Genomic DNA, 24,734 nt, shown 5'->3' on the forward strand with positions numbered 1-24,734 from the left:
TCCATGTCTTGATGATGGATTTAACTGAACTCTGGGGGATGATCAGAGCCAAATTGTTTTTTTTGTATCCATCCCCTGACTTATTCTTTTTAATAACTTTTTATCTGAGTTGCTAAGAGTGTTCTTTTGTTTACATGGTGTAATGGTATCCAGGAGTACTGATTGACCAGTGACTGGACCTTCCAGACACAGGAGTCTTTATTCTACAATCACTCGAGACACAGTCGCTGCACTCAGGGGATCCCCATTTCACTAATGTTGAGACTGCACCACTGGGGTGGACCTTTGTTGAATTAGGTCAGTCACTTTAACATTTAAATTATATTTTTATTAATTGGCATTTCTCTGTAGAAAGATATTTATATATATATAAACACACACACAGAAGATTTTGAATGGCTTAAAACACTTAAACTTTAGAGTTTGGGATGAGAAAGTGTTTCTCAACTGACCAATCAGTCGTTCATATTGAGATTATACATACTTTTCTATGGCAGCAGAAGGAAAACAAACAACTCCACATGCAGAAAAAGAGGTCCAGATTGTATTTAATTGTATATTATTTTTACAAATATCCAGATCAACAACAAACTACACCACTTGATTAAACTAAAACACAAGATTATGAGTTTTTTTTTATCTTGCACAGAAAACTTGTGCGAAACAAAGGGAATTTAACGGACATGGCCTCATAAATGTTTGCTCTTAACTATTGTCTAAGTTATAAACTATACGTAACTGAAATGGTGTTCAATTACAAAACAACTGACAAATGCATGTGCACGTGTGGGTGATCTGAAACAAAAGAAAGTCAACTGCAGTCTTTAATCAAATGAAATCCTCTGTTTAAAGCCGAGGACGCCCACGATGGCTGCATAGCTCACCCTCTGCAGGTGCCGCAGCATATTTCCTGCAGCAACCCTCGTCCTCATTATCACACTGAAACAAAGTCCAGGAATGTTATTTACTCACACTGAGATACATGATGGCACTCAGCATGCATGAGGAAATACAGTGACACAAAGAAAAATAGAAATACTGTATTCCTGCACCCCACATACCCCCTAGGAGCAGATAAAAACAGCTACTTGAGGATTCAGGCAGTGCAGGACTACATCTGGGGCCAGTTTTGTTATTGTTTGGCATCTCTACACATATTAAAACCTCATTTATACAATATAAAACTATTTAATGCATAATTTGACGTAAATTTACAACACTTGGAAACATTCAGTCTCCCTCTATGGACCTTATCTCATCTTAAAACTTATCTTATCAATAAATGATTTATCTAACTACATGTGCATATCAAATATGTTTTTCTAGAAGATGTACAAAAATGTGTGCGTACAGACTTTGCATTGCTTACAGAAGACCACATATTAGGAGTAAACCATCTGGAACAATTTCCTTTCAGAAGAAAATCTCCTGATAGCCAGTGTTTTAATGACCACACTCGTTTCAGTGTTTCCGCAACGCTTTCTGGACCGCTGCCACATCAGGGCAGAGAGCCAAACCTGAGTCTGTCTGACGCCCGCTGTCGTCAGTTCATTATAGGAGTTTTGGGCCAGCAGCGGCCAGGAGGGAAACACGAGAGTCCTTCAGGGACGTCTTCTCTGGTGGTGATTCAGTGATTCTCGCGTGTATTTACAGCTCTCATCGTCTTTGCATTGGCCGTGCGTGTGCAGTGGTCATCTGAGGGTGAACTTACAAGGAGTGAGGGATGCTGTCAAACACACAATATTGCACAATCCAGTGAATAGACACAGATGTGAACTCTGGCATACTTTTAGTGCAGACTCAAACTCACACAGTACCCTTGACAGGGTGGTTATGTGGATGTGTGTTTAGGCTGCTCCAGTGTCTCAGTGCATCATAAAACAATAAAAGCTGAGCTGTAACTTTGACCTGGAAAAATTAGTCCAATCAGGAGACAGAAAACTCAAGGCTCATTATTTTAAAGAAGTAGGTTGTACAATCTAAGTACACTATCAGAGACAGTTAGTATAAATGGGTTAGCAGGCTCCCTTTCTTATGCAATGAAAGATGAGAAAGTTATTCTTTAGACCAGCCTTTCTCAACTACGGTGCATTCAAATTACTTTACATTCAACCAAGAACTACAATGAATACACAGATTAATAGCTATCTCAGCATAAATTACAACAGTTGTCTCATATGCATTTTTCCTGATCATCAGTGTTGGGGCCAGCTCATGAAGTGCACACTGTGCAACTGTGCACTGTGCACTGTGCATTCCTTATCATTTTTCCCCTTTTTGACAAGTAAAGAAAAAACTGTGTTTTTAAAGGCCTACAAGGCCATTTCTTGGAAAAAAGGCATTTTAAATGTCTTAAGAGGTTGCTTTTGAGTAGGGATGCATGATATTACCAGTCTGATATCTGATATTTACAACCAATATTTTGTCTACAAAAGTCTGCGTATATCAGCTGTAAATATTGGTTGTTTAGTAAATATTTAGTGGAGATCTACATCAGCATTTACATTTAGATATAAGTATTGATATTGGCTAGTTTTTTTGCAAGTATCTGCATATCGGATATTTGCAAAAATCCCATACTGTGCATTCCTACTTCAGAGGTTTATCTTGTTCATTCTATTACTACACAAATCCAAGTCCCTCAGCAATCATAGGGACGTTGGTTTGAAGTTTAATTGTCAGCACATTTTGATGGGGATGACTTGAGATTTTTTGAAATTTTGAAATGGTGCCTTGACAGAAAAAGTTTCAGAAACACTGCCTTGGACAACTTACAAATGATTGTTTCACTTTCAGTAGATACTGCAGTAGCAACCTAAGAAGAAAACCAAACAGCATCTCTAAATGGGCAATTCTTACAACTTTTTTTTCCATTAATTTCTGGAAAATAAATTTGTCATCGCAGCCTGCTTCCTTTCTTGATCAATTGTGCCATTTATCAATGACACAACTGCAGTTACTGATCACAGAAATGCTAAGAATGTAATTTAGCATCTATTTACTTAAGAAACTATTTTACTTGGAATTTCTGAGTAGAATAAAATATTTTTTAAGCAAAAACAACTAAGGAATAATTTTGTTAACCATTTAATGGCAACTTCTATTATATGTTAGCGTCAACTTAACATAATGAGATGCACATCCAGGTCTGTTTGTGTGAAATTGCGCCCCCGCTGGAGAACGATGACATTGCTTTAATGTGATTTAAAACTTAAGCCAGAGTGTGTATGATGTACACATTTAAATGGTTGCATTACCGACTGAGAAAGATAAGTAGGATTTCGAGATTAAATGATACTGGTTTTAAATGTATCACTTTTTAATAAATTATTTATTGTTTTTTCAAAGATATGGGGTTTTTATGCCTTTATTTAGGGAGCAGGACAGTGGATAAAGCCAGAAACAGATGAGAGAGTGGGGGAGAGACATGCAGGAAAGAAGCCACAGGCCGGACATGAACCCAGGCCACCCCCGCACATGGGGAGGTGACCTACCTGCTTCACCACTTGTGTAGTTTGACCAAAAGTGGACGCTTTGTTCACAATACTTTCATTCCAGCCTGGTGCTTAGGTTGCAAAGATAACCAGGCAGAGCTCTAGCACTAGTAGAAAATATTTAAGAAATGAAAAAAGTTTGAATTTACTTTTGAATAGAAAAGTCTGCATGGAAATTTCAGCTTAAAATTGTTTCTCTTACCTTTTTCTTTTAAATCCACTTTCAAGTTGGCATCAGTCTTAAAACTGTCTTAATAGTGGTGCTCTTTTAAAAGCTGTGTTTGAATGATGATTAGTTTTGCATACATATATGCTCTCAAACAGTGTATAACCTGGGCCTGTTAGTCTCCTTGATGCTGCTTATCTTTAAAATAATGAGCCTTAAGTATGCTGTCTGTTTCATTGGATTTATGGTCTTTGACATTAAAGTGAAAGCATCTCTGTCTTTGGTCACATCTGATTAGAATTGTTTGGTTTCAGAAAGGAAGCTTTTAAATCTGCAGACTCAGAGATTTTTGGCTTCACTGCATCAATAAACTGAGCTTTAAAAGTCTGATTGTTACTGTAGCATACTAAAAAAGTGTCAACGTCGGTTAGAAAATAGCTTAAAGATAGACTCAAAAAGCTCCTAGGGTGTTTATATTTTGTTTCAATTCTGATAAACCAGAATTTTTCTGCATGATTGGGTCCTGTTTGCCCCCTAGTGGAGATACTGATAAATCCTCCAGGTGTACATCAAGTAACAGGCGAGTATAAACAGTACCAGAAAATGATTGTGGATAAAGAGGCTATATCATGAGTCTAGGATTTAGATTTGTTAATTTTTTTTTGTTTTTAAATCTTCCCAAAATGCAGACAGTCATGCTCCCAGCAGCTGAGGAAGCATGACCACAGCAGATAAAAAATCCTGTTAAAAATCCCAGTTCTGATGTTATACCCACTTTATCTCCACATATGTTACTAAGTGATAATCAAAGAAACGTTTCCTCTCCTCAGATCCAGGTAGAAGCTCTCTGAAGGATGAGCCCGTCTCCTCCACGTTGTTGGTACCTCACTCTCTCTTCTCACTGATCGTGGAGAATCTGCACCGCTCTGATTGTCTACAGATTCTGGTCCAGCCAGCGGATGTAGTTCTCCATGCTCCTCTTTCCAACACGAGACAACATCGGCAGGTATGCAAACACCATGCAGCCGTGAAAGCCGTCCTCATAGTGATCGCTGGTCACAGAGACGCCGGCATCCTGAAGGCGCCTCACGTACATCAACCCGTCGTCTCTGAGCACGTCAAACTCACAGGTCATCACGTATGCTTTAGGTGTCCTGCTCAAAACCTCCTTCTCCGCCAACAGCGGCGCAGCTCTGACGTCTATCAGCCCCGGTACCTCCCTCATCACCCCCACTGACCCCGTTTCTTTTAAAACTGGTCTGAAGTGTTTCCTGCGATCAGCCGGGAGCAAAGCTGTCCAGTCAAGTTTGGAACGAGTGCTGGCGCCAATGGCCGGCTGGTCCAGGGAGCTGTGGTTGTTAGCGAGCAGGAGAGGCTCCAGGGAGCGGTTGGCGCCTAAATACTCCAGCCAGAAGCGAGCCATGTAGGGCCTGTAGAGGATGGGTACAGCCTGGTTCTGCTGGTAGGATGGTGTGTAGAAGTCAAGCGCCTGTAATACGGGATAGACCAACGCCTGAGCTTTAAACTTCACCGTCAGAGAATCATCTGAGCTGAGCTGTGGACACAGACGGGTTTAAGTTGGTTACTTTCAACAAAAGTGAAATTAAAATACCAGAATCTCTTTAGATACCATGGAAACATAAATTTAAGTCCCGGGCATCAAATATTTTATAACTTGTGACCAAAAAAAGCAGGTAAACTCCAGAAGTTTAAAGATTTAGCTAAAAATCTAGACACCTCAAACTGCTGAATTTAGTTATTTTTTTTCAATTTCCAACTTTCACTATAGATAGGTTCACTGAACAGTTAACACATAAGTCACTGGAGAAGTATTGTTAAGGCAAAGAATAGGCCTGAATACTAAAGTGAAGTCACCTGTAGGCCTGCTCACAGAATTGGCTGGGCCCCTGATAAAGCCAGAGAATTGGCCCTCCCAGCTGTGATTTATTGATACCAGTGCATGTGTGTTTGATCAGTAGCATTGGTGCTAGCATCCTGGCTAACAGTTCCCTCAGTCCCTCATACTGGGTTCTGATGTTGAAAAGATTTATTTGTGGTACTTATTAACCACTTAACCACTTTTTTCCATCCATCATTGCCACATTTTTCCCCACTTTTCTCACATTTCTGCAACATCTATTTGCACAATTTGTCTACTTTAGCCTCTTTTTCACCCATTTTTTTATCTATTAATGCTGTTTTCGCCCACTTATGCCCCCTTTTTACACCCTATCAGGTTTTTGCCCCTTTTCACCCATTTTTTGTCGATTTTTTAACCTTTTAACCCTTTTTTCCCCTCATAACTGCAACAGCTTTTTGGAATTATTTTACCACTTTTTGCCCATTTCTCACCTATTGCAGCCTTTGCCTACTTTTGATGCTTTTTGCCAATTTTTGTCATTTTTATGTGAGTTTTTGCTGCATTTAACTTATTATTGCTGCTTTCTCTCCTTTTCTTTTTATCATTTTTTTGCAAGCCAGTTTTTCCCATTTATGCCACTTTTGCCCATTTTCGCAACTTTTAATCCATTTTGCCACTTTTCATCTAATTTTTGCCCTTTTCCTCTATTCCTGCAACTTTTTGCCCAAGTTGGCTAAATTTGTGTCTTTTTTTCTCATTTTTTTTGCTACTTTTTGCCCATTTCTGCAACATCTATTGGGAATTTCTGCCTACTTTAGCCACGTTTCATCATTTTTGCCACTTTTTGCACATTTTGCCATTTTTTTTACTTTTTGCCTCTTATATCTAGTTTTTACCCCTTTTCACCCATTTCTGCTACCATTTTATAATCACTTATCCCCCTTTTATTGTTCAACATCTTTTTTCAACTTCCTGCCTACTTTAGCTGCTTTATGCCACTTTTGCTGCATTTAACCCATTTTTGCTGCTTTCTACCCATTTTTTGTCACTTGTTGAAATTCTTTCACCGCTTTTTGCCCATTTTGCCTCATTTTTCCTGTTTATACCACTTTTTGCAACTTTTCCACATTTCTGCCATGTTTCACCCATTTTACCCATTTTCTCTATTGACATTTATTTAATTATTCACTATTTCCACAAGAGTTGTTTCAGATTTTTATATTATATTTTTTGGCATCCTAACATTTCTGCACATCATCGCCTAGCTACAAAGTCTAAAATGACTTTCCTAATAGTTCAGTGTGTCCATTGTCATGACCTGGCTCAGGTGGTCACAACAAAGGAGGGAGACAACACCATGGCAAAGTTTTTAAAGAAGTCTTTATTTTCAAATCAACCCAAATGAAACCAAATTAAGCATTTAAATCAAACAGTTCTCTAATTAAACCAAATTAGCCCAAATCAAATAATCAAATTAGGCAGTTTACTATTAAACTGAACTGAACCAAACTAAAGAGTCAGAAATGCCAAATTAGACCAAATTACTTGAAGTTACTTCAAATAAGACCAAATTAAATATTTACAGCATGTGTAAATCAGTAGAGTCAGTAGTGTGGGGTGTGCATGAGTGAAGATAATGTGTGGAAATGTTGTAAAATGCAAACTGAACTAAACCTCAAACTAATCTAACATAACTAAACCAAACTGTGGTATACCAGTGTGAAGGCCAGGTCAGAGAGAGAGTGAGACTGTGTGACTGCAGGAGCTTAAATAACCTCCTCACTCTAAGCCCAGGTGTGTGACATTACCCTTATTGCTGAGCTGCACTCACAGACAGACACTCAGGCTGACAATACCAAACATCACATGATGTCATGGACATCACACCATCCACATAGATAACATTAATAATTCTGTTTTAATGGAAGGGGTTTACATTTTGAAAAAGGTTATACTGTGCTGCAGCATAAATAAATGAAATTTACGTTTTATTGCTTAAATAAAAGTGATCATTATTCAGGTTTGAAATAAAATATGGTAACATAGCTTAACTTTACAATGGACCATGATTTTCATGACCTCCATAGGCCCCCAGTTTGAATAGGCCCCAGAAAGATCTCACCTTTGTCCCCCCTTATGGGCGGCCTGGGTCTATTTGTCTATTTTTTAGCTGTAAATGTGGCCTTGCTCACTAAAAGTGGAAAATTCATGCATTTTTCTGTGCTTTCTGTACAAATACAGGCTTGAAATTTACTTTCAAGGCTTAGATGGTTTGAAATGACAGCTTAATCAGTTGTCCTCATTCAAAAACAACCAGATCCCAATGTTAATAGTGTTAAAACGCTGACAAATTATGTTTTTCTATAACACAATTAGGCAGGGCTTTAGAGGGCTGAGAGCGGAGCTGCTGCTAACTTTAGCTCGGTTAATCAATGGTTAGGGAAAATTAATATGAGACTTGTGTTGGCAGATATATGTAGCTACATGCTACAATGCTTACTTACTCTTAAGTAAAAACTGCACCAAGAAGTGAGGAAGAAGCAACAGCACTATTGTACTGATGTGAAAGTGCTCTTTAACTTCCCAATGAAACAGAAAGTACTGATATTTTTGTGAACTAATCGATATTTGACCCCAGAAGAGAGAGTCCCCTGTCTGCAGTCAGAGTGAGACGGATTAAACCAAGACTAAAACTAATCAGTTATTCTGTGTCAGCTTCTTCTCTTCAAGAGTATGATCAGCTTCAGTTAAAGACTGGATCTGTGTATATTCTAGAAGAATGGGACTAAACTAAACTGAATCTTTCTCTCCATACAGTCTAATTTCTATACCCTCTGTGATAGTGTTAGATTTTGATGTTTTCATACCTCCTGTGCCACGGCTGCAGCCAGGTTTCCTCCGGCGCTGTCACCTGACACACAAACCCTCTCTGGGTCGATGCTGTAACGCTCCAGGACCTGAGAGGACAGGAAGGCCCGCGACGCTGCCAACGCATCGTGGTACTGATCAGGGAACACGGCCTCTGGAGCCAGGCGGTAACTATGGCAACGGGACATCGTGAGGAGAAGAATTATTACTGTTACATAAAACTGTAAAATTCAAATTAAAAACAGACAGAGTGGGAGCTTCACAGGAAAACAACATGTTTAGTTTGTGTTTTTATGAAGTGTTTGATTCGGATTTTCACTTTTAAAGATTTGTTGAATAATGACTATTATCATTGTTCTGGAGTTAATTGCTTTCGGGATTTTTTTAATGAGTCACATTGGCTTTGTTTGATGCCCACAGGAAAGTATTTAGGCCAATTGTTAGGGACGAGAGAAGGAATTTGTTTTTTGTTTTTTTTGCTTTGAAGTCAAAAGATGAGATAAGTAAAAGTGTTTATATTACATGGAGGAGAAAATCTGAGAAGGACAATTATTTACAAGATTTGACTTTATTCTAGAGCTGTCAAATAATAAAAATCTGTCATTTCAATTGATCTCAGGGTATATACTAGTGTTGCACTATTTGTAATAAAGAGTGAATGCAATTAGACTGAACATCATTTCTATTATTTGCAATTGCTATTAAGATATAACACATAAATGGTATCATGAGTCTACTTGCTTGGTTAACAAGAAAAATGCAGAGAATAAAGATAGTTTAGAAGTTTGTATTTCTCAACTCAAAACATACAAGTATTAAGTAGAATAAAAATACTAAAAGTACTGTTTTCAAAATGAGTAAAGCCTTGTGTTAGCTCATGCAGGACACAGTAGACATAAGCCCTACCGTGATCAGCTGATGGCCAGCTGATCCCAATTATCACCTCCCAGCTCCCACAGCCAATCACAGCTCTGTCTCTCAACACAGCTGTGTATTTAAATATGACGTACTTCTTACTAATCCCTACATGCATAAATGCTGATACACCACACTGCTACTGCTACTGGCAAAGCTTGACCTCCTCCACCCCAGCCTCCTCCTTAATAAGGCTTGTTTCACCCTCATATTCATGCTTCTATGGATCAATTCCTTTTGAACTAATGATATTGTATTTGATATGCATTGTCATAAATGTATTATCCATATGGGGGTTTCTAGCCATGTGCTCCCTGGAAAATGGAGAGGGAGAAAGGAAAGAAGGAAAGGAGGAAGGACAGAGGGAAGGAAGGGAGGGAGGAAGGGAAGTTAAAATAGTAGTCTAATACACAAATTGTTGGTCTATTTATTGTTTATGATTACATAATGCTGATTAACTCACCAAATCTGTCTAAATCTTCCAAAAACATTGGCAGTATTGCCATCTGTTGAGGTTGTGAATGTGTTCTTTACTGAGTAAGTAAGAGCAGGAGGGACGGAGGGAGGGAGGGATTGAAGGAGGCAGAACGGCATGAAGGAAGGAGAGAAGGAAGGAAGCACGGGAGGGAGGGAAGTAAGGAAGTAGGGGTGGGTAAAAATATTGATTAATTGATACATTGCAATAGGGTGGGTGGGTAGACACTATATTATTTAGAATGAAATTCAAGTAGATGGAGTGGGAAGATGAAAGATTATGTCAGAAATGTGAACATGGAAAAAGGAACTTGTTATGGATTGAAAAAGAAAAAGGGAACAGTAGAAAAGTTAATGTCTGATAACTCAATGTTCAGATGACTTCTGACCTTTCCTCTGAGCTGTCTGTGAGTTTTTAAAAATAAATGAGACATTTAGTAGCGGTGGTGGACTTATTTTACATCACTGGGGCTGCAGGGAGACACTGACGTGGATTAACCAAACAAAAAAAATAAAACCTTCTCCTCTTACACCTTTCCAGTATGAACTCTAACTGAAAGCTCAAAATGTCTTTTTAAATATTCTTCTGTAGACTACTGGAGTTTAGCTGAGATATTCCTTTTCACAAAAAAAGAAAACTACAGAAAAAAAAAATTGTTGTAAGAAAACTCACTCTACAGATATGACCACAGAGTCCAGGTCCTCGGCCATTTTCCGACACAGAAGATCATACGATCGCATCCCTGTGGAGATGGAGGACATGTGTTTTAACAAGGAAGAAGATTTTTATTATAATAATGCAAACTTTTCAATCATAACCATGGGAACCTTTTCCTTAAAATAAGAATGGTAAGAAACGATACCTGTATAGCTTCTGTTAACCAATAAATTCAGCTTTAAAATAGTAAATACCATGAATCCAATGCTTTATTTCAAATGACTGAATAAAAGTGGAGAATTGCAAAGTTGTGCAGCAATGTTTTAAATGTTGGAAATTCCATCCAAGTTTAAGGCTTAATTAGAAATCATGTCAAGTAATATAGTGACGTGAAATGAAAACATTTTAGTCTCCCTCCTTTCCTGCAGTTTTTAACAGTAAGGCAGATAACACTCACGTCCGCTGCCGAGGGCCCATCCTCCCCCGTGGAAATATATGATCCCCCGTTTCAGAAGCTTCCCCCCCTTCGGCTGGAAGACGCGGGTGGGGATGCCGCCCAGGGTGGAGTCCGTCACGAGTAAGGTGGGGCTGGATTGGGCCTCAATCACCTCCAACCATGAAACCACCTGGTTCAACAGGTGGAGGCGGTGACAGACACCCAGAGCATGAGCCACGTCACTCTGAAATACAAACACAGGAATTTCACCGAGGAGAGAGAGAGTTTTTAAGACTGTCTGATCTCTGCTGCTGCTGCTGGGTAAAGAAAAAAAACACAGAATCACCAAAGGCAAAGGAATTTACTTATTTGATAAAAATAGTCTCTAATAATACATTTATGATGCTTTACGCTTTCCAATATCTGCTCCATTTTCATTAATGTCTGTTATGTTTCCTGCATGTTTCGGTTGTAAATGTATGGGGCAAATCTCCTGATTTTAAATCCCCTGTGCACCTTTCTCTGCTGTCTTTGTGCTGATTAAAACAAACAGAAAATGAGGCATCCTCAGAACAGCTGCAGGGAGCGAAACCTCAGGCGGGAAAAACCTGTCTCATGAAGTGATAGTCGTTAAAGAACTTGTTGCACCACAGTGACGCACTTAAACAGATTTGGGTGTGTGAAGTCGGCCATTGTGAGCTAATCAGGAGCTTATGTTAATAACAGCAGCTTCATCACGTGTTCTCAACAAGGACGACAGTGTATCAAACAGGTGAGGGTTACAGGACAGCGGGGTCAAAGGTCATTTTACATATTGCATCATCAAACGTGCACGTACCAGCTCTATTTATGGCTGCTATTTAAGCTGTGAACTACAACGTGTCTGTGCGTGGTGATTGAGATCTGTCTAATTCAAATCTACCTGATCATGTCCTGGTTTAACTTTACCCAGAAGACTGGGATTTAGTCAGAAACTCCAAGAAAAAGCTCAGATTAGGCCTTTTCTATGAAAATTAGATTATTTTGCTTTCGGTGACAGAAACTTTCCAGAAAATAACTTTATCTCTCAACACAACACAAAAATAAAAAACAGCTGGAAAAAACTTAGAAAGCATGTGGGGCTGGTTCTGGGCAGTAGACTGAGTTTCAGGATATATGAAGTATTTTAAAAGAAGATATAAGTTAAGACAACATCATTTGTATCTACAAAGAATGAATATTTTGTGCCGAAAATATAACTCTTATTCCAAAAAAGTTGGGATGCTGTGTAAAATGTAAATAAAAACAGAATGTAATGATTTTCAAATCCCATAAACCCATATTTTAGAACATAAACAACATATCAAACTTTTAAACTGAGACATTTTACCATTTCATGAAAAATATTAGCTCATTTTGAGCTTAATGACAGCAACACAACTCAAAAAAGTTGGGACAGGTCCATGTTTACCATTTTGTAGCATATCCTCTTCTTTTAACAACAGTCTGTAACGTCTGGGAAGTGAGGAGACCAGTTGATGAGTTTTGGGAGAGGAATGTTTTCCCATTCTTGTCATATGTAGGATTCAACTGACCTGGGTCTTTTCCATGAAATGGTAAAGTGTGTCAGTCTCAACATCTGATATGTTGTTGATGTCTTATTGTGAATAAAATGTTGGTTTATTGACATTTCAAACCATGTCCAAACTTTTTTGGAATTGGGGTTGTAAAACAATGGTGGACCAAATGCTCAGCATGAAGGCTGTTTACAGTAAGAACCCCTTACAGTTACTTGCCAACTACAATACAATCTATTTGAAAGTTAGTCTGAAAGATTAATTTAGGAACATTTACATGACCAGTAAAATCAAAATGATATTGATGCTTGCCTGCTACCATTGCAATAAAACTAGAAGTCCTAGACTCCCAATATTAGTTAATTATTGTTTTTAGTTATCAGAAATTGCAGCAAACTTTGGAAAAGAAGATTTAACCAGCTCACTTTTCCAAATACTGCAAACTATTATTTGTGCAATTTAGCTGGTGTTGTCTCTCTCTCTTTTGATAACTACAAACAAAAAAATATCTAATGTAGGTCTCAAGGACCGTCTCGTCGTTCGGTAGGGCTGAACGATTTTGGAAGACAATCTAATTGCAATTTTTTTCCCCAATATTGCAATTGCGACCTGATATGCAATTATTCCTTAACTTTCTTTTATTCCTAAACAAGGGCTGAACAATTGTTGAAAGTGTCTAATTCTGATGATTTTGACTCATTTTGCAAACAGGATACGAATTATTGCATTGAAGGGTTTTTGTCATTCTTATATCTAATCAGAAGAAGTACAAAAAAGAAGAAATTAAGATTTTTTTCAGACTATTCTAAAAAAAATGGCGACTGCATGATTGCATGAAATGCCATGCATAACATTTCTGCTGCCAAAAAAAAAAAAAAAAAAGTTAAAAACTGGTATTTTGACACAAATTCCAGGTCAAAGAAAATATTTCACCTTTTGCAATTTGAAAATTGCAGCAGGCCATATTGTGATTTAATCAAATTTTCGATTAATTGCCAAGCCCTACTCTAGGGGTCTGAAGAGATCTCCTGCCGTGTAACTTTGCAAGATCGAAACATCATGAGGTTTCTGAAAACCGTCTACAAAGATCAGCGTGCTACAGGACACCAAGCAGCAGCTTCCATGACAGAAAACAATACCACACTGGAAATTACAAATAACACAAAGATGCTCATGGTGCTGAAATTTGTTGGTGTTGCTGCTGGTGAAGAAACGGAGCTGATCTGTGACCCGATCAGAAGACCGCTCCTATATAAAACATGAATTTTTCCAATCATGTGTTTTATTACCAAAATCAAAAATAATGTAAAATCTCATCTTGTCAGCTAATTGTCTTGTCACACCCCTACGAGAATCACTTTTAAGTTTATAATTCTGACAAGAAGCACCGTGATATAAATTTATGTAACCTGTCCGTATTGCCCAGCCTTAGTTATCAAATTATCCACATCTGAGCTGGGAATGAGAAAATAAAGCTGTATTTATCTAATTTCTAAAGCTCATTTATGTGTTAATGCAGTGATTTTCAAACATTTTTCACCCAAAGCAAAGCTGAGATCGAGCTAAAAATCTTAAGGTACACCATATCTATGTTGTCTTTTTAAGAAATGTTTTTGCCATGTAAATTAAAGGCACTTAAATAACAAATAATGCTACAGTGTGCCTCGGTCTACTTTTTAACAGACAGCTTCAGTTTATCTTTTTTTTTTTTAACTACAAATTTTTGGAATAAATCCTTTTTTTCATTCATGCAACCACCCCTTCACCAGATGAACTGAGCAAATCAAGCCCAGCGTTTCCAAAGAGCACCTGTATACGAACAGAGACCCAGCAGCGCTTCTTCTGTTTTGTCTTCAAGCACAACATAACTATTTCCTTGCAAAATAGCCTCTTTAATTCTTCTTATAGTGTCTTGAGTCACAGTTATAGGAATGATGCATTGTTAAAAAAAATTCCCAAGGCACACCTAGACTTTGCCACACCATTTGAGAACCACTGTGTTAATATACTAAAACACAACTTGTAGTTTTCTGTTCTTGTACTATATTTGTCTAACACCCTTTTCGAGCTTTACCTCCATCTATTTGGTTCACTTCTTCTGTGTAGTACAGAGGCTTAAACGTTATTCAAGGACACATTTTTTTCTATTTAAAAGCACAATATATAGGGATAAAGTTAACGTAAGGTCAAAGTAATCTGCTCAAGTCTAATCGCCTTTAATCTACACCAGAATGTTATATAGATGTCTAAACCATACACAGATGTCCACTTTTAAATGGTCATTTAAAGAAACTGTCTTCTGTAAGATTAACTGTAATGAATTAGAGTACATAATAGAAAAAAATAAAAATGAAAGTATCAAATCATTTTGTAGGGCTGGGCAATATTTCAAAAAAATACATCATGAGATCTTTTACCTTTCTTTCTGCCATATATATTCTGGTTAATACTTTCCAGGGACTTTTTAAAGACACAATTGCATTTTTAAGCTTTTCCAGCACCCTACGGCTGTGGTAAATTCTATATTTATACAATTAAATGTGCACTGACCTGATTGAAATGCCCTTTATCACGTAAATATATACTTCTGTTATTGCTTCTTTTTCTATCAAACCTGCACTGCTACCTAGACTAATTCTAATTATATTGGGGGGGGGGGGGGTCTTGGCTTCTAACCTTCCCTGTACTGTTTTTTTTTTTTTTTGCTTTAATATATTGTATTGTTCTCATCTCTTTTATAATGTGCAATAAATAAACTAAAACTTAACTAAACTGAAATCTATTTTCTTTATTATTTAATAATAGATATCATGCTGGAAACGACCTTATTAATGGTTCATAATAGCTGTCTACACATGAATGAATAAATAAAACATTTATCCGTGAATAACATCAATTACAATAAATGCTTCATTAAAATGTGAATGTGATGACTAATAAATGGTCCCTCAAGTTTACTCAGTTACTGCCCAAAATCCCTCTAAAGAGAAGCTGAGTTGTTTCCTTGCATTATTCATCAGTTATTATGTTAATATTTGATAATGAAAAACCCTCCCACTTATTTTAAATTATAAGCTTACTGTTCAGTTACACAGCTGCTTTTATCAATTACAGTCTCAGCCTTTAAAACGTCCCGCTCTGCTAAACTACACAGTGCACTATTAAAGCCAAGTTTGCAGCTTACACTAAAGCCCAAAAGGGAAATTCAGACTACTCTGATACAGTGTTATGGATAAAACAATTATTTTGTGTACACTTTTTGACATTAGCAGAGGCTGAAATCATAAATCAGGTTTGGTGTGAAAAAAAAAAAAATCTATATATAATCTATAGGATGTGTCGCCCAGCCCTACATCAGCTTGAATAGTTTGGAAAAATCGTCAAAAATCCAACATCATGCATTTCTACTTTTCAGCACCTTATCTAAAATCAAATCACATCTAAAATCTTAAAACACAACATTAAAAGTCCAAAACCATAAATACTGACATGTAAAAAAGACTGAAGTTTCCTTTACATCTTATATTTGAACCCTGCAACAAAAATCAAAATATTTTGGACTTAAAAGCAAATTTCTAATCTTAAAAAACACACAGAAAGAAGGAAAACATGTGATGCACAACACTGTTTTTTAAATTCTGTAGTATTGATATAAAGGCTGGGCAATATATTACATTGTAGGATTTACCAGTGTTTACTCAAATGAAAAGAAAACAGATGCCAGACCTAATTCTTGGTACAAAGATTAACAGTGGCAACAAAATTAGATTTTTTTTTCTATATCTGTTTCATCTGAGGAGCAGTTTCATATATTATGATTGTTTACACAACAAAGCAGTTTAATTTTTCTGTCATTTGTCATGTACATTATGACATGGTTCAGCCAGCTGTTAATAATATCTGTGTGACATCTGAACCATGTAGATTTGACAAAAGCTGACTTAATTTTATCTTTACAAGAAATGTATTTAGATTTAAAAAATGTGTTTTGCATCTAAAAATACTGAAATAGGATTTTTGGTCCATATTGTCCAGCCCTAGCTAATACCTGTCTGTAAGTGCTGATACTTTTGACCTACACTGTTAAATGCCATGCTCATTCATTGTCACGTTTTCTTTGCTATTCTGTTCTATTAAAATCTCATTCCTACTCAGACTTCCTGCTACTGTCAAAGTGTTTATATCAGTATATTTTCTCTAATTATGTGACCCTGAAAGCTCCTGTATTTAAACATCAACCTGCCCTCCTCCGTGCATCCTCACCGCCTTCATGAAGCTCCTGAACAGCGCGTCCAGCAGCATCAGCTTCCACGGCTCACAGACTCCCTTCGGCAGCGGCAGGTACACAAAGTACGCGGCCGCCGACAGCAGCACGGCTCCGGCCAAACGGAGCCTCATGGCGGCAGACCCAACCTGCCAAAAAGCCTCCCGGTAATACAGTTATCTCCCTCCCCTGGCCCGGTCTCAGGGAATTGGTGGCTCCTCCAGAGATCGACGAAACACGGAGGATTGACCTTGATTTCAAAATAAAAGCCGGGTTTTCATTTCACGTCGACACCATTGCGAAACATTTCACGCGACGATCTTATTTTGGAAAGTTTAAATAGGATGTAGAGGAAGCGTTGTGTAACGAGGTTTCCGACGGGAATTGTAGTTTTTCTCATGATAGTGCTAAAACAACTGCGTGGAAGCCCATTTGGCCACTTAAAAAAAAAAGAAAAAAATGAAAGTGAGATGATCAAAAAACATAATAATAATAGCAGAAAATTTTCAGTCAAAATTACGAGATAAAAAGACATAATTATTAAATATGACATTAAAATTATTAAAGGAAGTAAGAATTACGAGATAAAAGTCAAAATCTTTTGGGAATTAAGTTTAATGGACAACAATTTCTATAATGTACTTCAAAATAAAGCAAAAAATATTATTATTATTATGACATGTGCTGCTGACCTCTTCGCCAGGTCACCCTTGTAAAAGAGATCTCAATCTCAAATGGTTTTTCATCTGGTTAAATAAAGGTTAAATAAATAAAAATAAAATATCTGAATGTCCATTATGTCTGGTGTGGGCTTCCATACGTCATATTCTTTTTGCCACATTTTTTGATTTCCAAGCACACATACACAGCCCACTGTAAAAAAAAAAAAACAAGCTCCACAACCCACTGTCAGGTGTCATCACACCAGTTGAGTAATGCTGTTTCATATAATAATCTTGAGTATTCAAGCAGAAAATATACAAGACACTTTACAAAATGACAATGAGTGAATGAAGGATTTGAAGGACTGCATATTTATAAATTTGGTCAATTTTTTTATGTTTCCAGTCCAAAGTATGAGAAATTTGATATCGAAGGGTTTCATGTTGAAGGGTACAAATCATTAAAAAAATCTTAAAGCAGATATACATTTTGAGCACACAGAGAGTGTTTATATGTAACAGGGTCAAAATGCACCTCTGTAGTTCAGTATTGCTGTTATAATTACACAAAATTACCTGGCATTTAATCGTTCTGTATCAGCCTGAGAGAAGCTCCTATATGACGCACTTTGTTGTTGTTTGTAGCCCCTCCTTGCTTTGTTTTCTTCTTCGTTGGTCATTTGTATATATAAATTTTTTGTCCCTTTCCCTCTCCCCTTTTGTACGAATCCCTGTGGGAGAGGTGGGTGTCCATTGTTTTGTTCAAGTTTATATCTGTTTCCATCCTTGTGTTAAACGTCACATCTTGTATATATTTTTGGTCCTTGCAATGTCTTTACATATTTTTCCACCTGTTTACATGTTTATATCATTAAAATTCCTTGTATCATTAATTTTATGGATGTTTGTTTGCTGCCCACGGTGGGTTAAGCTAGCTCATGAGCACATGGTATGCAGCTAGCTTATGTGCATGCTATGTCAAGCTAATGTTATGTAATATACTTTTTTTTTTGTAGGATCTGGAGCGGGCTGGGAAATTCATGGAGTTTCTGTATTACGTTATCTATTGCCAGGTATGCATTGTTATATATTTTATCCATGTGGCCCTTTTGTACGAATCCCTGTGGGAGAGGATCTGGAGCGGGCTGGGAAATTCATGGAGTTTCTGTATTTTGTTATCAACTGCCAGAAATTAAACCTGGTCAATGAGAGATCCAGTGTCGCAGTCTCCTTCCAATCATCACAAACACAATGCATTTCCACCGGTTACATATATACCAGCCTGGATAGTTTCAGCCACAGGCAGAGAAAGTTTTGAGTCCATGCAGAGAAAATTTTGTACGCCAGTAGATCAGCAGAGTTTTGTACTTAAGCAGAGAAAGTTTTGGGCCCATGCAGAGAGCTTTAGTCGTAGACATTGAAAGTGTTGAATACAAGAAAGATTTGTACATGGACAGAGAAAGTTTCGAGCATACACAGAAAGTTTTGCATGCATGCACAGAGGAAAATCAGGGAGTTGCAGTTCCACAAGCAAGCAAAATCACCCTGAATGAGAGGAGAATGGTTGGAGCTGGGTATATGCTCGATGTTATCAGCCTGATAACATCGACCGATATCAAAATTTCTGCTGATATTTACATCTGATATTTTGGCCGTGAATATAAGACCTATGTAAGATGAGATCTTTTCCTTTAATCATCCTCATTCTTAAACTTTAAAGTGTGTTTCAAGAAAAGAGTTTGTTTGTTTTTAGCATCCTCAAACCTTAATTTATGTTCAAAGGACTGAATTTTTAGTTTTGTAAAACATATTCAAATATCTATATCAATATCGGTATAGGCTAAAATGAATCTGTAAATATCTGCAAAAATCCAGTATCGTGCATCCCTAGTTGGAGCACGAGTGCAAGAAATTCTGAGCATGTCATGAAATGTAAAAGGAATTTAAAATGCAAAATATTTTGTGAAAAATCAAAACATTTATAAATGTTAAAATATTTTCTGAAACACTGTAAACATTTTGTGGATCAAAAATATCATGTAATGTTTTTGTGTTTCACAGAACATCACACATTTTTTATCACTTTTTTCATTACCTAATTTTTTCATGCAGTGATTTTGCATTTTACATTGTTTTTGTGTATTTCACAGCTTTTAAGTGAAATTTAATTTTTTCTAGTGTGAAGTGAGATGTATTGTGCACTTGCCAAAATATTTGCAGTTGACCCTTAGGGCTACTGTACATACTGTGTTATGTTTAGCCCATAAGTTATACCTTTTAGTATACATTGTCATGTCAATGCAATTAAATTATGGCAAGATTTCACGCCACTGCTCTTAAAATTATATCAACAAAGGATCATATGTCTTTAGTTTAATTCACAGTCACAGTTTGAATATAACTATAAGCCTTTCTTTTTTCGTCACTTTTGTTAACCTATTGTGTGCATATATATATACATATACATATATATATACATATATATATACATATATATACATATACATATATATATATATATACATATATATATATATATAGATATATATATATATATATATATATATATATATATATAAAAATACCAAACACAAATAGAAGAGATCCTTAACTGTTCATGTAGAAAGTTCCATCTTCTAAACTTAGTAAAGCACCTTACTGTTGATGACTTTTCAGAGTGTGAGTTTACTTTGCGCTCTTTTGAAAATTTATTCATGCAGTTATTTAAAGTCATGATGAAAATTCTGCTTATAAAACCCCCATATTCTGGGAACTGGCTGAATAAGAACATTCTAAATACTTTGATGCTTTTTCCAAAGTTCAAGCAACAAAAACACATGGAAAAGGCTCCTCTTCTTCTTCTTCCTTTTCTTCTTTGCATTTTTTGGCAGACTACAGTCCACTAGCAGCCTCTTATCTGGTGCTAATTAGTAATGGACATCTTCTGTTGGGTAATTAGCCACACCTGCCTTCAACTACTCACACCTGTGTGGACTTAATCAGCAAAGGTGAGTGGGGCAAGCTTAAAAGCAGCTCCAGAGTTGTTAAACTCATTCACTGATTTCCCACTGGTTCAGTAGTTTGGGTTGGGAGCTGACAGAAGTGTCTGAGTTTGCTGCTTCTCTGGCCTGTAGCTGTAGCTGTAACTGTGGCTTAAGCCATGGGGTTTCTTTTGAGGTAAGCTTTTAATAGAGTGTTCTTTGTGATCTGTTGAACCCATGACATGTCTTTTAACATGTGGATGTCTTGTCTAGATGGCTGCTGTTTCCCTTGCTAGCTGTGGGATGCAATGGTAAGTTCAGTTTATTTCTGAAACAACTTGATGGTCACATTCTTGTACTAAACGTGTCTTCCTCTCCAGCTTTCAGTTTGGCATCTACTAACTGGAATGGAGAAAGTGATGGTGCAGTTGCCAGCTATCCATCTGATTTAAGTAGCCTTAATCCTGGAGAAAGCCCTTCATTGAGCTTCTGGGCCCCTGGCAGTCCTGATTCAACCTCAAACACAAACAAGGTAAGAATGCACAACACTACTTAAGATACCAATGTGGTTCTTATCCAAGACTGTAATATTCAATTGCTTTTGATCTTACAGCTACCATCTGATCAGCTGGCAGGACTTCAAGGACCCAGCCCCAAAGACCCACTTCCACATGATGATGAAAATCTTGAGCAGCTGGTCTTTGTACCCACAGATGTGCCCCAGGGGCCAGCCTTTGAGCCTGAGGAAGAGCCCCAGGAACCAAAGCACCATAACATGTCACCTGAGCAGCAGCCTCGTATGTTTCAGCAGCCAGTGTTTGTGCCCCAGCAGCCTCAAAAACCCAGCTTCCAGCCACAACAAACCCAGCAGCTTAGTTTGCCACCCAAACAGGCTCCCCAGATGCCACAGCAGCCAGTGTTTGTGCCCCAGCAGCCTCAAAAACCCAGCTTCCAGCCACAACAAACCCAGCAGCTTAGTTTGCCACCCAAGCAGGCTCCCCAGATGCCACAGCAGCCAGTGTTTGTGCCCCAGCAGCCTCAGAAACCCAGCTACCAGCCACAACAAACCCAGCAGCTAAGCTTGCCACCCAAGCAGGCTCCCCAGATGCCGCAGCAGCCAGTGTTTGTGCCACAGCAGCCAGTGTTTGTGCCACAGCAGCCTCAGAAACCCAGCTTCCAGCCACAACAAACCCAGCAGCTAAGCTTGCCACCCAAGCAGGCTCCCCAGATGCCACAGCAGCCAGTGTTTGTGCCACAGCAGCCTCAAAAACTGAGCTTACCACCCAAGCAGGCTCCCCAGATGCCGCAGCAGCCAGTGTTTGTGCCCCAGCAGCCTCAGAAACCCAGCTTCCAGCCACAACAAACCCAGCAGCTGAGCTTGCCACCCAAGCAGGCTCCCCAGATGCCACAGCAGCCAGTGTTTGTGCCACAGCAGCCTCAAAAACCCAGCTTTCAGCCACAACAAACCCAGCAGCTAAGCTTGCCACCCAAGCAGGCTCCACAGCAGCCAGTGTTTGTGCCCCAGCAGCCTCAAAAACCCAGCTTCCAGCCACAACAAACCCAGCAGCTTAATTTGCCACCCAAGCAGGCTCCCCAGATGCCGCAGCAGCCAGTGTTTGTGCCCCAGCAGCCTCAAAAACCCAGCTTCCAGCCACAACAAACCCAGCAGCTAAGCTTGCCACCCAAGCAGGCTCCACAGCAGCCAGTGTTTGTGCCCCAGCAGCCTCAAAAACCCAGCTTCCAGCCACAACAAACCCAGCAGCTAAGCTTACCACCCAAGCAGGCTCCCCAGATGCCGCAGCAGCCAGTGTTTGTGCCCCAGCAGCCTCAAAAACCCAGCTTCCAGCCACAACAAACCCAGCAGCTAAGCTTGCCACCCAAGCAGGCTCCACAGATGCCGCAGCAGCCAGTGTTTGTGCCACAGCAGCCTCAGAAACCCAGCTTCCAGCCACAACAAACCCAGCAGCTAAGCTTGCCACCCAAGCAGGCTCCCCAGATGCCGCAGCAGCCAGTGTTTGTGCCCCAGCAGCCTCAGAAACCCAGCTTCCAGCCACAACAAACCCAGCAGCTAAGCTTGCCACCCAAGCAGGCTCCACAGCAGCCAGTGTTTGTGCCACAGCAGCCGCAAAAACCCAGCTTTCAGCCACAACAAACCCAGCAGCTAATCTTGCCACCCAAGCAGGCTCCACAGCAGCCAGTGTTTGTGCCCCAGCAGCCTCAAAAACCCAGCTTCCAGCCACAACAAAACCAGCAGCTAAGCTTACCACCCAAGCAGGCTCCCCAGATGCCGCAGCAGCCAGTGTTTGTGCCCCAGCAGCCTCAAAAACCCAGCTTCCAGCCACAACAAACCCAGCAGCTAAGCTTACCACCCAAGCAGGCTCCCCAGATGCCACAGCAGCCAGTGTTTGTGCCAAAGCAGCCTCAAAAACCCAGCTTTCAGCCACAACAAACCCAGCAGCTAAGCTTGCCACCCAAGCAGGCTCCACAGCAGCCAGTGTTTGTGCCCCAGCAGCCTCAAAAACCCAGCTTCCAGCCACAACAAACCCAGCAGCTAAGCTTACCACCCAAGCAGGCTCCCCAGATGCCGCAGCAGCCAGTGTTTGTGCCCCAGCAGCCTCAGAAACCCAGCTTCCAGCCACAACAAACCCAGCAGCTAAGCTTGCCACCCAAGCAGGCTCCACAGCAGCCAGTGTTTGTGCCCCAGCAGCCTCAAAAACCCAGCTTCCAGCCACAACAAACCCAGCAGCTAAGCTTACCACCCAAGCAGGCTCCCCAGATGCCGCAGCAGCCAGTGTTTGTGCCCCAGCAGCCTCAGAAACCCAGCTTCCAGCCACAACAAACCCAGCAGCTAAGCTTGCCACCCAAGCAGGCTCCACAGATGCCGCAGCAGCCAGTGTTTGTGCCACAGCAGCCACAACAAACCCAGCAGCTAAGCTTACCACCCAAGCAGGCTCCCCAGATGCCGCAGCAGCCAGTGTTTGTCCCCCAGCAGCCTCAAAAACCCAGCTTCCAGCAGCTTAGTTTGCCACCCAAGCAGGCTCCACAGATGCCACAGCAGCCAGTGTTTGTACCACAGGTACAGCAGATGCCTCAGAAACCAAGCTTCCAGCAACTACGCATACCCCAGCAGGCTCCCCAGAGGCCTGTCTTTGTGCCTCAGCAGTCTCCCCAGAGGCCTGTCCTCTTTCCCCAACAGAGGCTGCAAATGCCTCAAAAGAGGCTTCAGATGCCCAGCTTCCAGGCTAAGAAAGCGCCACAGCAACAAATATTTATGCCAAAGCTCTTTCCCAAGAAGTTCCAGGTTCCTCAGAAGCCAAGGCGCAACTATCAAACTTTTGCCAAACGCAACTTGGCCTGATGGGTACTTTACACTTTAAATCTTTGTTACATTCTTGACATATTTACATCTCTTACAATTGCATTTGTACTAAACTGCTTCTCTTTTTCAGGTGCTGCTTTACTCAAGATGGCCTTCAACTGAACCTTGTTTGAATTGAAAAATAAAGATTGAGCATTCTAAATCTGTAGTGTCTTGGCTTTCAGTTTTTAAAATGTCATGATTTTTGACAATGTATCAGCCTGGTGTGAAATGGTTTCCTGGATAAATTGAGATTTTGATGCATTTAAAGAACCATCACTGCAGCCCTCAACTGATCTGGGCTTTGTGGTTTAAACAAAGTCTAACTGGCTTTCACATGGTTCTCTGCAATCTTGGTGTTGCACAGAGCCGAGTCTGACTTTCAATTCAAACCTTCATTCTCAAAAGGATATTTGGTTTCCCTCACTTCTAATGCCATCAAGACTTGCAAGGTGTCAAAACATCTTGGCAAAGATTCAGAGAAATGGGAGGAACCTGAAGTAAATTTACTTTATTTCAAACCTTTTTACTTGTCATGATGGTGTACTTGTACTGAGTGTTAAATGAGATCAAAGTCTTGAAATGTAGGGGATCTGAATAAGTATATAGAGAGAATTGTATTAAAAAAACTTATTGCCTTTCTGGCAAGGTTGACAGCCAACCTAGTTGATTTTACAATTAACCACACCCATGGTAATCTGTAAACATTCAAATTAAGTCATTTTCAGGTCAAACTTCTAAAACATGGGGGAACAGAATAAAATTCCTGTTTTAATTTGTAGCAGAGATGTGTATGTTTAGATTAATTCACAAGTGCTTTATCTAACTATGTAAAGTTAAAACCATGGAGCCAAATCCAAAATGTGTTTGTTGGCGCTCTCCCTATTCCCCCTGGAATAATCAAAAAATCATGAAACTACAAATGGATATTTGAAATCACATAAACTGTCTAGAATTAAGTGTGCATCATTTATAAGAGCATTTATATTGAGAATCCCAGGGGTGGGACGTAACTAAATACATTTACTCGAATTACTGTAA

General features: G+C 39.2%; 2 protein-coding genes across 15 annotated transcripts; one reads left to right on the forward strand and one right to left on the reverse strand.

Annotated features, from left to right (window-relative positions):
* Nucleotides 1-608: 608 nt before the first annotated feature.
* LOC121527019 (neutral cholesterol ester hydrolase 1-like) lies at nt 609-16,896 on the reverse strand. Its single transcript, XM_041813671.1, has 5 exons — nt 16,692-16,896; nt 10,894-11,116; nt 10,452-10,521; nt 8,389-8,560; nt 609-5,215 (listed from the first exon to the last, which is right to left on the reverse strand). The coding sequence occupies exons 1-5, from the start codon at nt 16,824-16,826 to the stop codon at nt 4,595-4,597; spliced, it is 1,221 nt and encodes a 406-aa protein (XP_041669605.1). The 5' UTR covers nt 16,827-16,896; the 3' UTR covers nt 609-4,594.
* Nucleotides 16,897-20,372: 3,476 nt separating this feature from the next.
* LOC121527100 (adhesive plaque matrix protein-like) lies at nt 20,373-23,856 on the forward strand. Of its 14 annotated transcripts, none has more exons than XM_041813805.1 (6): nt 20,373-20,531; nt 20,609-20,646; nt 20,716-20,867; nt 20,949-23,009; nt 23,205-23,696; nt 23,785-23,856. In XM_041813805.1, the coding sequence occupies exons 1-5, from the start codon at nt 20,515-20,517 to the stop codon at nt 23,691-23,693; spliced, it is 2,757 nt and encodes a 918-aa protein (XP_041669739.1). In that variant the 5' UTR covers nt 20,373-20,514; the 3' UTR covers nt 23,694-23,696; nt 23,785-23,856. The 14 variants fall into 14 exon arrangements, with proteins under 14 accessions (XP_041669739.1, XP_041669746.1, XP_041669736.1 ...); XM_041813812.1 differs by having other exon boundaries at nt 23,373-23,696; XM_041813802.1 differs by having other exon boundaries at nt 20,949-22,424; nt 22,518-23,696.
* The last annotated feature ends 878 nt before the right edge of the window (nt 23,857-24,734 follow it).

The sequence above is a fragment of the Cheilinus undulatus genome, linkage group 19 (assembly GCF_018320785.1).
Source record: "Cheilinus undulatus linkage group 19, ASM1832078v1, whole genome shotgun sequence".
In the NCBI taxonomy this organism is placed as follows: Eukaryota; Metazoa; Chordata; class Actinopteri; order Labriformes; family Labridae; genus Cheilinus; species Cheilinus undulatus.